At 35.2% G+C, this 16,976-nt stretch overlaps 1 protein-coding gene and 2 pseudogenes across 7 annotated transcripts in view; 1 reads left to right on the top strand and 2 right to left on the bottom strand.

Moving 5' to 3' along the window:
- Positions 1–16,976, bottom strand: part of LOC119640155 (serine/threonine-protein kinase Warts) — a 43,433-nt gene that overhangs the window by 24,818 nt on the left and 1,639 nt on the right. The window contains exons 1-4 of one of the 7 annotated variants that reach the window (XM_038038011.1): positions 8,467–9,264; positions 7,519–8,391; positions 6,851–7,044; positions 1,908–2,243 (exon numbers count right to left, since the gene is read on the bottom strand). In XM_038038011.1, the coding sequence (XP_037893939.1) occupies positions 1,908–2,024 (117 nt within the window). In that variant the 5' untranslated portion in view covers positions 2,025–2,243; positions 6,851–7,044; positions 7,519–8,391; positions 8,467–9,264. Of the gene's footprint in view, positions 1–1,907; positions 2,244–6,845; positions 7,045–7,518; positions 9,265–16,976 lie in introns of those variants that run through there. The other 6 variants (XM_038038010.1, XM_038038007.1, XM_038038005.1 and 3 more) reach the window with 6 other exon arrangements.
- Positions 10,019–15,377, bottom strand: LOC119640157 (annotated as a pseudogene).
- On the top strand, positions 12,188–13,531 carry LOC119640156 (annotated as a pseudogene).

Here is a 16,976-nt window from a genome sequence, read left to right as displayed (position 1 = left end):
TGTCTTCGAACTTTCCTGATTCTCCAGGCCGTTCTTTGTCATTGCCATCAACATCACTTTAAAGCCTAAATCGACGATTGCGATACGACGGAGCAACCATAACCATAACCATAACTTTCTAAAAGGGTTTGATGGGATTCGCTAACAGATTGCCTTAAATCAAAGAACAAAAGTAATGAAGGCCGACAACGCAATTTCGAGCGTTCCATGATGAGCGTGCGTGTATGTACTGAATATTTCAATTATATTAAATTGAAAACTATTATTTTAGGTAGAAGAAGGTTAAGGTTATGTACACTGATATTTCCGATTTATTTATCATTTCTGCCTGTAGAAGTCGCTGGCCCAAAATTAAAACAACCACAAAATGCTGCAGCGCTGAAATTCAAAGGTCAATGCTTAACTTTCAATGGCGTTTCAAAGGCATTGCCAGCTCGGAAATCATAATTGTTTCGATTTAGGATCTAGTTAGATTTTTTAACCCACAGCAAGAATTCGATTTTTGCAAGAATTTTTGAATATCGTTATTAACAAGCAGTGAAAGGGATAATTCAAGCAAAAACTAAATGGTGCCAATAACATTTAGGAGACAGCTTTACCTCCAAAAAGAAGATGATTTGACTGTTTGGAAGGTTTGACGGGCGGTTTAGGAATGATTAATAATTCGCAGAGAAACTCCTTAAACTTAGTTATTGCCATAGCAATCTGTGTATTGTCCCATTGTATTGTCTCACTTATTTTCCCTTGTAAAAAAAATTTTCTAAATCCTCATTAGCTCTAAAGCAATTTGTTTAAGTAGCAATTCAGCAAATTTCCTTTCAATGCTCTTCTTATAAGGTTTTCGCCATGTTGCGCCTGCAAACAAATAAGCCTATACCTTCAATCGTCAGTTTTAATATTGCATTCCAAGATGGCTATGCCATAGTTCCAAATGGCCGCGCAATTTCAGTTTCATTTGTGTAAAAACGATGTAAACGGCGATGTCACTGAGAATGTAGCTAGAAAAGAATTCATCTTATCATGACATAACGCTGGCTTTGTAAGTACATACAGACGAGATCGGGAATGTCGCATGGGTCTCATGGACAAAATAAACCATTTCCAGAATGATTGCATCGCTTCCCAGCTATTCTGAAGGCGAAGAAAGAAACCGATTACTTATGGCTGCCTTTTTTTACTTTTTACCCTATTCCCAAGAATCCCCGGAAAATAGGTATGCTTTAATCAGCTGTCGTGAGTTGAAAATATTTTAAGCGATTGATTTAAAGTCTATGAAGAGTTTACATGTAGGCCGGTACTTGCCGACGACGACAAAGTGATGCTGCTGGCAATATCATTGAAGCCCCAAGTCTAGGAAACTTTTCAATGACCGTGCTTATACTAAGCAGCTTAGATGCAATTTGTCCAAGTGAGAATACCTGAGCCCTTTAGGCACCCATGCCGTCATATAACCAGCATTGCATTTTTACTTTCAGCCTAACTCCGGTACGGATATATTTCAACACTGCTTGCCGTCAAACCAAAACTATTTTTTATAAATGTGTACAAATAACCGAGCGAGTTAGGTCATTATACGCCTTGCAATGCTTTGCCATTTACAAACCTACATTGGCCATGTTAACGGCTAACATCCTTCAAGTATTTTCGAAAAGTACGCAGTTCGTAAGCAATATGCTGGTTTTGCAATAAGTTCCAAGACTTATTGATCAAAGCATTAGATGGCAAAATTTTAGGTTTAGACTTGGCAATTAGTACCGAGGCCAGGTAGACGGATAAGTGGAAAAATAGAATCTCTATTCGAAATAAGGACTATCCGGTAATTACGAACAAAACAAAACAATTCATTTATTTCCTTTGCCTCACCACTTTGATGAGGCGTATAAGTAATAATTTTGGAAACTTCTTACCTGTACTCCATTGTCCTTTTGTACTTGAAATCTGGTTAAATCTTGTTTGATCGTCTCAAGCGCTTCGGCTGTATAACTATTTTTGGGGCGACCACTTTTTCCGCCCGCTTGATGCATTCTTGTGATATTTAGCAGTCATATCACAAAATAACTTCGCCCACTCTAATGCACTCTGCCAAAAACAAAATTATTAATCGCAATGGAATTTTAATGTATTCTTCGCCATAAACAATTAACCATAAACGATATGAATGACTGTTAACTTAACGAACAGTGAACTGCAAGCCAAATACTTTGGTTCAATAAATTCATTTACGATAGACATAAATTCTTAATCTGTAATGAGAGAAGAAGACAATAATGGTAAATACATTAACACAACATCGCATTATATTCAAGAAGATTATCATAAAAGTCAATGAATAGCTTTTTTCTCTCTCTCTCTCTCTCTCTCTCTCTCTCTCTCTCTCTCCCAATTACATGTAATGGAAAATATTTACAAAAAAGTCACACTTGAATTTATAACGATCATAAAATTTGTCTAAATGTGACCGACCGCACATCAGAAAAATAAAAAAAAAAAAAAAAAAAGACAAAAGAAAATATAAAAAATCAATGACAACGACTTCTACTTAAATCCGAGAGAAAACGTGTCGTCTTTCTAGAGATTCGCCTTACAAGTATTTTTACTCCAGATCTAAACGTGGATGGATAGAGAAGCACACTCATCGCGTAGTATGTTTACCATGTATAGATGCATGCATATATATATATAGGATTTTTTTTAGATGCAAATACCAGAAACGTGAGTCAGACACTGTGCTGCCATATGGTAACATATATGTGATATGATGCGATATGTACTCGTATGCGCGTTAGGGAAGGGAATTAAATATTTCTTCATTATTGTTTTTATTTTCTTATTTCGTTCAGCATATTTTCCTCATTAAGTCCTTATTGGATCTAACATTATCTACTTATCAAAAACGTAGCAGTGATTTGTAGTTTGGCACGTATAGTCGCTGCAATTCCGCTTGAGATTATATTACTTTTTAATATTTTTCTCTTTTGTTTGACAATCAAATTCGGAATAGGAATAATTTTTTCTGTCCACTTTCTCTGAAGGAATTGTCAGGGTTTCGTTGTTAATGCCGGCCTTTTTATCCTTAAACAAAACTTTGCAAAGGTTCCTTGTGCGGAGAGTGAGAGTGAGCGGTTGTTAATCCTGAGACATAGTTACAGCTAGATCTTTAGGAATACAAACACCAGCTTCAGGATTGTAGGTAAACAGGTTAATGCCTTGTTACAGTAAAATAATAGAATTCGTACAATAGTTGCATACAACGGAGTTATAATCGCTTCAGTATAATCATTTATTAGCGTGGTGTAGTGTTTGTTGGCCCATCTTACTTTCAAAATGCCATGAGCCACTATATATGTATTGACTAAGCCAATATCTAAAGACATTAACTAAAGGTTAAGGAGAAATGGAACGTCTAAGCAACTCATCCGTTTCTAACTTCCTTATGCTACTGCTTGGCTGTAAATAAATGCAACCATTATGCATACTAGAGAGTATCCAAGGGAAATTAACCTTTCACTAAAACTATTTAAAGTCTTGACAAGTTCGAAAGCGATAGTAGTGCAGTGGTCGATAGCTAGTGTCATCTTAGGCCAAGGCAGTCAGGTATATACAAAAGAAATGATTCTTTTTAAATCGACCCTGAAAGATGAGAAACGTTACTTAACCTAAAAGAGTTTGTGTTTTTTTTTTATATTTTTCGTTATATTTGTAACTTATTTTCTTAGTTTTAAGGAGTGCATAAATATATAAATCTTAATAAATATTGCGCGGCTGTGTGCGCTTTAAAAAGCAGCATAATCCATGCGCGTATATAACGCTTAATAACCTAAGGAAATTCGGCAGTGAGTCAATAGAATGCAATAACAGATAAAATCCCCATTAATCAAGCCTTTTAATGGGAGTCTTCTCAGCATTCTCACTCACATGCGGTAGAGCTCGCCTTTTACCGCACAACCCCACGGATATTGCGGATCTTCTTTTACTTTTGCTTCCTGTCTATGAAACAATTTACCTGCAGGGATCTTTGCATTGGTTCGTAATCTTTTAATGTTGAAGTGGAAGTCGAGTGACGCTCCCTTTCTCATTTGCCCTCTGCCTGTGATTATTTCTAACTATTAACAAAGCGCTTCGCAAGCATTGTGTGAGTGCAACCATTGGCTTATAACAAAGATCACACTTGCCTCCGTATTCAAGTTGCAATGTCCAATTGAACTTGTTACATCCTATTAAGGAACATATCCGAAAATCTCTTATAAATCTCCCATACCCTAACAATAATCTTAGTAAATAATCTACGCCTGCCTCTCCTTATTCCAAGCAATCGTAAAAAGCAACAAAAGATAGATAGCAATGGTTCGGATTGTCGTCGGTGGTGCCAATTTCGAATAGTGATACTTGGAATAAGTTCGAAAACAGCTGTCAATTTTAACTTTTCGACTAATGGATCATCAAGTATGAAATTTATATATGAAAGACTAAATGCAACGTCATACGATATGACGCAATGCGTACTGTGCGGGTAATATGAAGTTTGGCTTGAAGTTTATCTTCATAATACGAATTTCCGCGGGGTTCACTCACAACTCGGATCTCGGATATCGGTTGCGAGTGTTTCTCTACGCTAGATGCGTACATGCTTTTTTTGCTCCTCTTTCTTTTATTTATTTATGCATACATTTTTTTCCTTTTATATTTTCGTCATTTTCCGTTTTCTTTACACATACAACAATAATTAGCATGAGATTTACTTCTATGAGTTAATTGAAATCGGTTGTTTATTTAACTTAGTCTAACTTCATGTGTAAATAAATAAAATAAATGAATAAATTGGGTAACCGTTAAATGATCCCGCAGCATATCGGCAATCAGCAACAATCTTGTGATCTGAGTCAAACGCAACCGTCTTATTATATCCGCCACTGAGGAAGCTTCAGAGACCCTATAAAGTATATACACTACGCAAAAGGAAGCTTCGGAGATCCTATAAAGTATAGGAGGATAAAGTATGCGCGTCCGTGATCACCAGTATATTCTCAATTTAGTAAGCCAAAGCTGTCTGTTGTCCGTTGTATGCCTGTGTGTTTATGTGGTGTAAGTTATTGATACTCTCCTGGTCGCAAAAATGAAGATGACAAGTTCGAATTTGATAGCCACATTGCTAGTTTCAGCACGTTGAAAATAGGTCAAATTGGTCAGAGCACGAGCACGCTGTACAGCGTAAACTGAACGCAAGTTCATTTCCGTAAATAAAATTGACGGTTGTTTGCTCGGGATTACTTTACGAGAAACTGTGCTATTTATGCCCAAAAATGGAAAACGTCGGCTATGGCCACACAAAGTTACAAGTGATAAAATTTTGCTTTTTCACTTTATGCTTATTAATGAAAAGACAAAGTATTTAAAACTATTTTGTACCTTCCTCAAATAGAGATATATTATCTGCCTAAAAATGGGTTAAATCTGAAGTAAATTTTGCGGATATCACGGTCTGGTGGATTACTGCTTTCTTAATAACACCAGCGATGTGGATATCAAATAAAAGTGCTTGGAGAGTAGAATGTGAAAGGCGAAGTGTTTTAAAGCAATTATGGTGGACGTCACAATGGCACCAGATTAATTTTCCTTAAAAGTGAAGACAAAGTAAAAATAAATAAAGTTGATCACATGTACATTTTTATGACAATAAACAAAGGTATGGGGTGCCAAAGATATCAATGGTGATGGGTATGCGAAATTCATCCCCAGCTGAATACAACTTTCTTAATATTTTGATTAGCGTACATTTCGTTAATTCCTGTGTTTTAGTTCCATTTTTCGATTCTTAATATGAAGGCTCTAAACGTTTTTCATTCTTTTTCAAAACATTAGAAGAATTTCCTTCTCATGTGAAAAAGGCGTAACTATACCGCTCTCCCTCTCAATATATCTCTTTTTAGATATGCGGTATAAGTATCGATGATTGTTCAAAGAATGAGAAATCTTCTTTCCGCCATTGTCACATGTCTTTCATCGATTTAGCACAATACTTATTACTGCGTAAACTTGAGAAATCTTATGTTCAGAATAGTTAGGAAAAAGATTTTCAAAGTTCCGATAAACGCGCCTTTTTTTTTCGTTTTTTTTATGAATTATTTAATACAAAGAGAAATTCCATGGAAACTCTTCAAAGTAATGTTGATAAGAAAAATTCCATAATATTTTAATGATATTTTAATGCATAAAAATTCAAACAAAAACTCTTTCGATGCTAGCTAAGATATGGTCGCTATATACATATATACGTACTTGGAACGATCAAATACAATGTTGTCGTGGCTACGTATTGGATGTAATGATGATAAATTTGCTGTAAACTAACTGAAACAGTGCAATAAAAGAAAAACGCTTAAAATAATAATAAAACTGCACAACCATTACCATATCATGCATAATAAGTATTCTCAGCACATAATAAGTACGAAATGACTGACAAGTGAATAGATAAACAAAATCAGCAAAATTCTGCATAAATCCCTTTATCTTAAAATACGAACGCGCGCACACATATGCATAGAGACATCTTAATGGGAATTAAAGGCGAAAGTGATAATGATGACGGCGGGCGAAGTGGCGGGATATTTTTCACTGTTTATTGTTTTTTTTTCGTTTTCGTTTTCCTTTCTCTCTCCTCACTTTACTTTTATTATTATAATAATTTCATAAGCAGCAAATAAACGAGAATTTCAGTGTAACGTACGTGTATAGGCATATGGTCGTGTATGTAGAAGAAAAACGATTCCACCTGATTATATCGCATATTTTTATCTCAACAGTTAATTAGTGCTTTAAAAATAAACGTTTTCTTCCCTACCTACCTTACCAATGAACCAACTAACCAACCAGCCAACCGACCAATATATAACAGGAGGACATTAAATTCAAGGTTATGCTAATTTTGGGAGCCAGCCCATTATCTTTAGGCTATTCTGTCTGCTTTTTTCCTTCTTCTTTTCCTTCTTTTTTTTTTTTTCCTTTATTGGAGACAATTTAAGGCACACATTAACGCAATTATATCTGGAAAAAAAAAGAAAAAAATAGAGACAAATAGTAGCGCAAAGGTAAAAGCAAGCAGCGTTTTTGTGAACTAGCTATATAAGCTTGAGAAAAAATGTAAAAAAAATTATTCAAAAAATCACTTGCAATAATGCTTTCAAGTGGAAAACGGTCACACCAAAGTGTAAGATACAAACAACCAGTTTCAGTTAAGTCAAATACGGCTGAGTCATGTAAAAAGTACGAAAAAAATCGCATAGTTTTATAAATATTGCATCGGATATATTTATAAAATTTTGTTTGTATGTATGTACGTGTATATATGCAGTAAAAAAATTTTTATAATAATTTTCATATATAGAAAACAACCATTTGAACTGGCTGCACGCAAGTGGTAAAAAGTCCGCATTACAATTTGACAACAACAGCAGCGCAACTGCGGCCGCAGCGTTATTGCCACATTGCAAAGGAAGCTAAATTATGCATCGAACATACCATACAACTTTGCATGATGACTCGCGCGCGCGCCTGCTTGCCTGGTGAATGCCAAATTTTTCAGTGTTCTCTTAAGCACCGCATAGAGCAACGCAACGCAACGCAAAAGTTATAAATAGCAAACGTTACAGATTATTTAGCATTTCCCAAGTTGCCCGCTGCCTTTCTTCTCTCCGTTCTTTCCAGCATTATTTTCATTTCGCTTTTTCGCTTTTCTTTTTCGGTTTTCTTTTTTTTATTTTCGCATATAGTAGCAAAAAGTAGCTTTGATGCACACCAAGCAACAACTAAGTCAAGTTGCGTGGACAACGAAACAATAATGAAAATATGTCGTAGAAAAGGTGAAAAACAAGAACCGCCATACGGCAAATTAGCGTAAATATAGAGAGTGGTTTTAACGTTTGTTCGCTTGGAATAGAAAGGATTCAATGAGCCTTAGCACGTTTTATAGAGCGAGGCTAGAACTATTTGGAAGCAACGCTTAAGAAGATACTCGAGAATGTAAATGTATCGTAGAAGATTTGAAAAGCGTCGTCTTGCGAGAAATTAAAGTCTAAATAAAAAGCTCCCAGTGTGTGTTGTGCGTAATATTAAACACTCATGCAGTACAGCTCCTGCAAAATGAAATAAAGGCGAATTGAAGCGGAGTTCCATGTATAATTTAGTAAATTTGAGTTACCCAACAATTGAAAAAATTACAAATTCAGAAAGAGTTCAAGTCGAACAATGACCTAGAAGACACTTTTGAAGCAAGAGTTACCATTATTAATTACTTTGTCCTTTCCTCTCAACATGTTTTCTTCTCAACATGTGTCGTTTGACGAGAACGGTATGTAGAGTTCAAATATAAGCAGAAATAGATAGATGGATATTCTGCAACAAATTAGAAAGTTTAGCGGAGCTTAAAATTCTCACTTCCCTGCTGGATACCGTCTCTCTCGTTCTTACCACGGTCTGTCAAAAACCACTCTATAACAACTTTTCCATTCCTTTTGAATTTTTTTTGACGGATGATAGGAATCCTCTCCACTAAGTGTCCCCATTTACACCCGAATTGTTGAACACTTAACCGATTAACCGCTTAAAAACATTATAAAATATATGAATTTTTTATATTCGGCTTCCAAAGCTATTTTCTTTACGTTTAGAAGAAAAAAAAAAAAAATGCTCCAGACTTTTTTCAAGAAAAAAAGCTTATCTTGTGATATTGACAATAAAAATATAACCTATTTGCTGCTTGAGTTGAATTTTTCCCCATTCCTGTTACATTTTTGCAGAAAAACTTCACTATTGGAACGTAGAAGGGAAGTTCTATCCTCCAAAGCTTCTCGTCGGCACAAACATTATACTTCAAATGCTTTCGATATCCTCATTTTAATAAAGGAAGAGCCTCATCAGCGTTAGGGTAGCATTAGCATTAGTAATAGTAGTATTTGTACCAGCATTAGTGGTTGATAGTAGTAGTGTTACTGGTTGTAGTATTAGTAGAATTAAGATTTTTTGATTTTTGCATTAGTATTGCCACCAGTGGTATTAACACCACTTCTAGTACTACTAGCAGTACTAACCTTAAGTGTTGCAGTATTAATGATAATACCATAAGTACCAGTTTTATTAGTAGTAGTGTTAATAATATCAGTAATACCAGAAGTAACAGTAGGATTAGCACTAAAGTGCTGGCGATAATAATTGGTATAAGCAGTAGTAGTACTATTATTAATAGGGATTGGAGTAACTATGCTATTAGTAATAGCAGTATTAGTTGTAGTACTTGTAGGCATTACTAGCTTTCGAAGGGCCTTGTCAAACATTGTCGAATCCCAAGTTAAACTTGGCAAATTAAAATTTGAATTCGGACGAATTTTAAGTTCGCAAAATTCATAGCAGACGTTGAGAACTGACGTTAGCAAACAATTTGCCTTTCGGGTTTATCCTCGTTTCAATTATTAACTTAACAGGATTATGCATTTCAAATGTGTTACAATGGTATACAAACAAAATCAAAGATTTCTGCAACAAAAAAAACTTACAACACATGCGCTACAGCTTGAAGTAATGAAAATTTAAACTCTAAACTCTATCTAGACATTCGTCCAGTTTGTCAACAAATAACACAAATACATAATTTTTTGTTGGTCAAGTAAACAAAGTAAATTAAAATAACAGCAACAGCAATAGCAACAAAAACGACAAAAGCAGCGACAAGTGAGTGAGCATTTTTATCGTTCATTAGCTTTGCGGAGTACGTTTAGCATATGGAAACAACTTCCTACCCTGTACTGTCATGCTCGATCGATGAATGTTTATTTAGATGTGTGTATGTGCGCGCGTGTATATATAAGTAAATGTATATACGTTTGCGAGTGGTTAGTTGCTTGTTTATTTATCTGTTTGTTTGTCTGATTGTACGCTTAACTAGTTGATTGGTTTAGTAGGCTGTGATGCCTTTTTTTTTTTTTTTTTTTTTTATATATGTTTTGACTTTTTATTGTTGGCGTTGTTAATAGTACGTTGGAAACGTGGTAGGAATACCTCTTTGCCGAATATTACTCGCGATATATGTGTGTTATGGTAATAGTTAATATTAAAATTGTGTTCAAAGAAATGCAGTCGCTTTGCGTTTTTACGTCACCATTGAAAAAGCTCCCCTCTCGTCTACAAAGTTATAGTTGCATTGTTAATAGCGAACACCACCATCACGGCACGACATGAACTGCATATTGGAATGTGAATGGAATTTCAAATATTTTATAGCTTTTCTTGTTGTACGGCGCTCGAACAAAAACAATCAGCTATTCATTGCTGAAGTAAATACGCGACGACAACGGTAACAACAATAACAACAACGACAGCGACAACAACAACAACACAATGACCACAATGGGTATTATTTTGTTTTCATTTTTCGTGTGGTATCCATCTAGTGGTTCATGTTCGCGTAGTATCCGATCATTTTGAATTAATGCAGCGGCACTAAAGTGCGCACATTGAGAGTGCGAGAGTGTATATGTCCATCCGGTTGCTTCACGTTTAACACAACATAACAATCGCTGACAGTAGATGAATCCACGACACACTCACTCTCTGTAGAAGGCAGTCAAAGTGTACAAAAAATAATCCAATAGTGTGTATACACTTGCGTGCATGCGGCTATAAAGTCGATAGTGTGTAAAAGCAACATTAATGATAACAATAATAGTAAAAAGGTGGGCGGGGTGGTTTTCTGGTACTTTAGAAACGCTTCTAAACTATCATGAAATAATCTTTGCTCTGCAACCAAGCAAGACTTTTGCTGAGAGTCTTTCCGTTTTGTTACTTTTGTGAATTTTTTCGCATGCAATTGCTCGAAAAAAATAGGGAGAGAAATTCAAAGAGCAACAGAGAGCAACAATTAGACATGTTAAGAGTTGCAATTTTCTAAATGGTGTCCAAGCAATCCATTTAATAATTTCCAAGTAATAATTTTCTATTAATCAAGTTTAAAATGGTGACTTCAGAAATGCGGTCCACGTAATTTTCGCAACTCTTTCCATTCCGACTCTTTTCGATTGTTGGTCAAATTTCTGCTTCTCTTATCCAAAACGTTAATTCTATAAAGAACCTACGCAAATTATTTGTCATCATTATTTTGTCAAGAATCGTATATAGGACAGAATCACAAAGCTGTGCAAAAAAAAATTTTAATCATTTTCATGAGAACATATCTTTCGGACCACATATGTATTTTAAAAAGTGGCAATATTGTCTCCTAGGCAGATTCCTCTTGGCTTCCTACTTCGCTGAGTTCTCAGCAGCTTAAAAAATCGAAAGTCCAGATTAAGATTCTTTTGCAACTATCCTTTTTAATGTCGTCCTTGAGGCCCTGGGAGTTCTTTCGGAGCTTTATATGTAACATTGTAGCACACCTCGGCATCTGAGGTCGTCATTAAACAAATTTGTGTCTCCAAATGTCGATTGACGGAACGCTCACCGAAATTCGACGAGCCGATTAAAGTCAGATTAGCCAATGAACAACAGGGCAAATAATACCACAACCCTTTCGCGTGATAAGTCCAAACCGGGTTTTTCTTTTTCGAAAAAGTTGACGCGATGATTTTGTTGACCACACACCAAACCGTTAGCCTTGAAATATTGCGATTGTAAGCTATAATTAATTTTCATAATGAGTGGAAAAATCTTACACTAGGATGCGCCATTAATATCGAAAATTGCGCTAGACATTTATGTGTTAAGGTATCCATGTATTCTTGAGTTAAATTAAAATAGCCTGTTGCTAGTTTTAAGCGAGAACCAGCCACACAGTTCGATAGCAGTCTTTTGTCGTGATGTATGCCAATTTGCCCTATTTCTATTAGTGGGAATATGCACGTGTCAACTTTTACACAATTAGATAAAGCTTTCTGCTGATTTTTATAGGCATCTCGCATTAAGTCCAAGATTCGTTGCTTAGCTTTTTCCGTGAATTCTTCTTTTGTGCCTTCGTATGGTAAAATTTTCCATTTGTGGTGCAAACCCACTTCAGAATCTTTACGCACTTCCAAACTAAATTCTTGCACACGGGAAATGAACTCTGCATAGAAATCCGCTAAAGCCTTATCTTCAATAAGTATATAACGATCTTGTCGATTTGTAAAATAATCATTCGACAGGTTGGCTCCAGATATAAGTACAGCATCGTCGAATAAATATGTTTTCATATGCTGCAAACCTAATAATTCATTCCAACGTGGCGGTATCCAAAGTTTAGCTTAATGAAATACCATCTTAAAGGCAGCAGTGCTGGTAAAGGCGAGGTCTTTGCCGAAGGTTTGCCTGGATTGCCCGACAATTTAACACCAAACGAAGATGGAATTTGGGTTCCGTTAATTCTCTCTGTGGACAGCCAGAATCCTAGTCTTTTTGCCATCTTCTCGGAATTCCCTAATTTGCCTTTATTTTTGGCTCGTATCTTATATTTGTTCGAGGCGCCATTTCGTGCATTCAATAATATTTACCCGAACAAATTTTCGCAACGTTTTGTGCACTTTATTGACCACGGCGAAAGTGTCTCTTTTATGATTCCGAAACGTTCTACAATTGTTCGTCTAGATTGGGATGGCAATATAGTGGGATCTTTGCATGGTTTTGATACAAGTGTTGGAGCGGCCTGTCATGTGTTAGAATTTAATGATTATTTATATTTGGGATCGCCGTTTAATCGTTTCCTCGTTCGTGTTAAATCGCCAGTGTCCAAAAAGCCAATGCTACAAGCCCGGATAAATAATGTGCGATATGAAGGCATGGAAATTGAATCTTCTTTGAAACCACGAATGGAAAAGACGACAACAGCGCCATCAGTCGTTACTAAACCTGCAGTCACTCATGCCAGATCTACTCCGACAACACTGAAGCCCGTTATCTCAGCAAAAACAACCGCCGTCCCTTCTGCAAGCACGACGACGACAAGGACGTCATTAAAATCGAGCACTACAGAGAAGCCGTGCACAACCAAAAAAAGTCCAATCCATGGAGGGAACTCGAATACCGAAAGAACCTGCCCCCATAAAGGAGAATATTTCGGCTGATAATGTAGCGCCAAAACAGGAAAAACTTGAAGTAATTAATAAGCATGGGAAACGTGTGGAACTTTAATAAGATTTTTCAACTTCACAACACCATATAATTCAAAAGCAAAAATCCTTTACTTAATGTAAGCATTGATAATTGGGATTATCTATCGATCTACACATTTGAAATTTTAAAAAGTCAAAAGCGAAACGTATCTTATTGTCAATGTCAACTGTATAAGCACGAAGGTAACGAGCTTTAACGAATACTTATTATTATATATGCCTTTTTAGTTACAGCAAAGTAAATGAACTTTAATTTTTCTTGTCTGTCTAGCCCAAAAAAAAAAGGATGATGAAGAAACATATATTACTCAGCGAAATGGTTTTGGTTACTGTAGCGCGGGATGGGGATTTGGATCGATTTAGATGCATATTTTTTATATATACAAGATTATATATTATATTTCAAGCACTTGTATGAACAAATGGAAATAATTAACATCAAATTTTTCAAAATAGGGGAAAATCGAATGCCACGCCTATAAAATTAAACGTTTAGTCATAGCCCTTAGATTAGGGTGTGTGATACAGACTTAGTTTCATTCTTTCACTAATGGAATAAACATTGTCTTGGAATTTATTTCTCCACGAGTACCGCGCGTAAAATCCAAAAGTACATTCACTTTTAAAGTTGATTGTTGTTGTAAGCTTTTTCTAAGTATCTGTACAAAATTACTTTCCAATTGTCCTGTACCCAAATATAGACTAGCCAAGAAGATACGATTTTTCGCTATTGGATACTTTCCACCAGGGTATCGTAAAAATGTTTCAGCTCTTGTATGACCTGAATTTGATCATTTCTTAACGGGAAACAAGGTGCCAGATTGTGCAACCAGGTCAAGCTCTCTAGACCGACTGTAGCGCTATTAAAACTTTGATTTGAAACTTGTGGTGTTTGTTGTATCAAATTACTTGGTTGGTTAAGAGGTTCAGCGAATGATGAAAACAAGCGTCTTAAAAAAATCTTAGGTTGCCAAGCCATGTAAAGCGTTTTATGCGATAGGCAAAATCTGTTTTTAAAAGAACTTCTGAAATTAAAGTGTTGCATATTTTACTAAATTCAATTTAAATGAATAATTAATATTTTTTCTATGAAAATTCCATCCACTTACTATATTTGTAAAGAATATATTTACGACTTCACATGCCATTTTTTTTCACATTTCCTTTTGATATTTGTGTCTAATCTATTCAGCATTTAGTTATAGAAAGAAATTAATATACACTTTCATTGGCATCACTTAAGGATTGGTATAAATTTTATTAGAGCTCTAAGCAAAGGCTTTTCTGGTTGTATACTATACTTTTCTGGTTTTATACTTTACTTCACCTAACAGATGTTCCGGCATAACACGTGGTCATAAACAATAACAAAACTGAAACTCTGCAAACATAGCTTAAATTTATATATAGACATACTCAAGTCTGTTAGACAACAGACAAAACACATTCAACTCCGTTAAATAACAGACAAAGCACATTCAACTCTGTTAACATGCAAAGCCGTCGGCAAAAACACATTCAACTCTGTTAAAAACACATTCAAGTTGAAATGCGGATGGTGCATTAATAATCCTAAAATCTTTTGGCTTCTCTCGCTTCAGCAGGACCGATTTTGGCTTTAAAAAATAATTAAAAGGTGACACAAGTATTAGGTACTAACCAAGTCCTCACACTCGATAATCTGCCGTTCAGAGAGTTTTGTTAAAGCCACGATTACCCTAATGCTTGAGTTATTATTAGCCTTGCTCAGAAAGAAAGAAATGCTTCATACCCGTGGCTTTAAAATTTAAGATTACTGGTGCCCTTAAAAGATGGATATTATTCCATAACTTAAGGCGCTAAAAGTAGCGTCTTGACTAAAATGTCTTAACCCTACAGACCAATCTGATTTCAATGCAAAAAGACAAAAGCACCTCAGTAAAACTTTCGTCTGAAGAGAACCAATATTAAAAAACCTAGCCATGCTAAAATATTTACAATAATCATGGACATCCCAACTATTTAGCTATTGTGTTTTACATATTATTCTTAAATTATACTCTCAACATCAACATCTCGACACGGTTGGAGTGGTTCGAGAATAATGTTATTCGTATCACTTGCTCTACGTGTTCTAAGCTTGCAATTTGATATGTGATGAAAATAAACTGCCATACCCAAATTCCCAAAATTTCAATGAATCATTTGATGGCTCTCCATATGCCCACTAATTCCACATCAACAAAATTTTGTCTTTCTAAATTTTCTTTTTAGCCGCTTTCTATAAAAAAACTCATTATGTTTCAAATGAAATTAAATTAATGAACCACCTTAATAAAGTTAATAAACCCTCTTGGCAGACTTGTTTGTTTAATTTGAATAAATATTTCAAAAATGTTCGATTATAAAACAAAAAAAGAAAAAAATTATGAAAACATTAAACAATACGTACGAACGTATAGAAAATATTTTAACTCATACATGTATACTTATCAAGCAACCGTTTTGTTGTTACTTTTATATCACTTTTTTTTTTTTAGTATAATTTATGATTTTGCAATATAAACAACGCCATATGGTCACCTAAATGAAAATATGCAGGAATTCCACTGAGAGAGGGAGTACATTATTTACACACTTACAGTAAAGAGACTGAAGGGGTTCAAAAAAAAAAAACAAAGAAGAGATCACAAATTTGTTTTTCTGTTTTAGGCTAAGGTCGAATTTTTGTTATTTATTTGTTTTCATATATATATATTTCATTATCTCTTCTTCCTAAAGTACATCAGAGAGCAAGAAAAAGCGAAGAAATGGATAACGGTAAGAATAATCGTTGGAATACAAAAAGACATTTATTCTTCGGATTCTTTTATTTGCACTACCAAAGGATCGATGTATACATTTACTTTCTACAACATGTTACGGCTATAAATCTTACCAAGAACAAGTAACGACTATGTATTCTTCATCGATATAGATTTCTGAAACCCTCTTATATGGCCAGCCATTTACGTTTTTTCGACTGTTCAGAAATTTTTAGCAAAACTATGCCGTGGTTGTCTACTTTCGTCCTTCGTGTAGACAAATATAGTTTTGCATTTGTCTAATAGCTATGTTTGCACAACTGATTAGGGCAGAATAAGAAAATATTAAAGGGGAAAATCTTCATAACGTTGTGACGATAGTGGAGGGTAATACCGTTTCAAGCGCAATCATTTGAACACAAAGGAGCAGGCATCAAATCTAAAACGTCACTAATGGGCCGAAAAGCGAGTTTTTGATACCTACCATCGAAAGGCAGTGCAAAACAAGTGAAAACACTACAGTGGAAGACCACTGCATTATACCTCACATCACTTCGCTTAAGACAATTTTGAACTTAAGATGTTAAATGAGAAGTCCTCGAAAAAAACATCTCTTTAATTGTCGGTATGTCAGTCAATTGACATTTATTCTAAGCGGACTTTTCAGATTTCCATCAAGTCGTAATTTATTATCGCTAAAGTATCACACTGAATGGAAGCGTCGATGGATGCAGAATTAAAAGCAACACCTTTCGTTTGTTGTTATTCTAATTCGATCCCTTATATTTTCCTTGATTAGATGGTCTATGGCAGCTCTAAAATTTTCACGTCCTTTTTTCAAGTGCATTCTAAAGCTCTGAAGATTATGAACATTTGGAGGACGCCAAAAAAAATAAAAGAAAAACAACATTATATGAGATTAGGTCTTGGATTGCTTATCTGTTGTCTCACCCGTCAAGCAAATTTTTAGTTATTATATGCATATTTGTCAAGTTGTTCGTTAAAGTGCCACTATAGGCGCGGATCTGGACTGGAGAAGAAATTATCAAAAACAGAGGCTTTC

The sequence above is a fragment of the Glossina fuscipes genome, unplaced genomic scaffold, assembly GCF_014805625.2.
Source record: "Glossina fuscipes isolate IAEA_lab_2018 unplaced genomic scaffold, Yale_Gfus_2 115, whole genome shotgun sequence".
NCBI lineage: Eukaryota > Metazoa > Arthropoda > Insecta > Diptera > Glossinidae > Glossina > Glossina fuscipes.
This window is presented reverse-complemented; position numbering and strand designations above follow the sequence as displayed.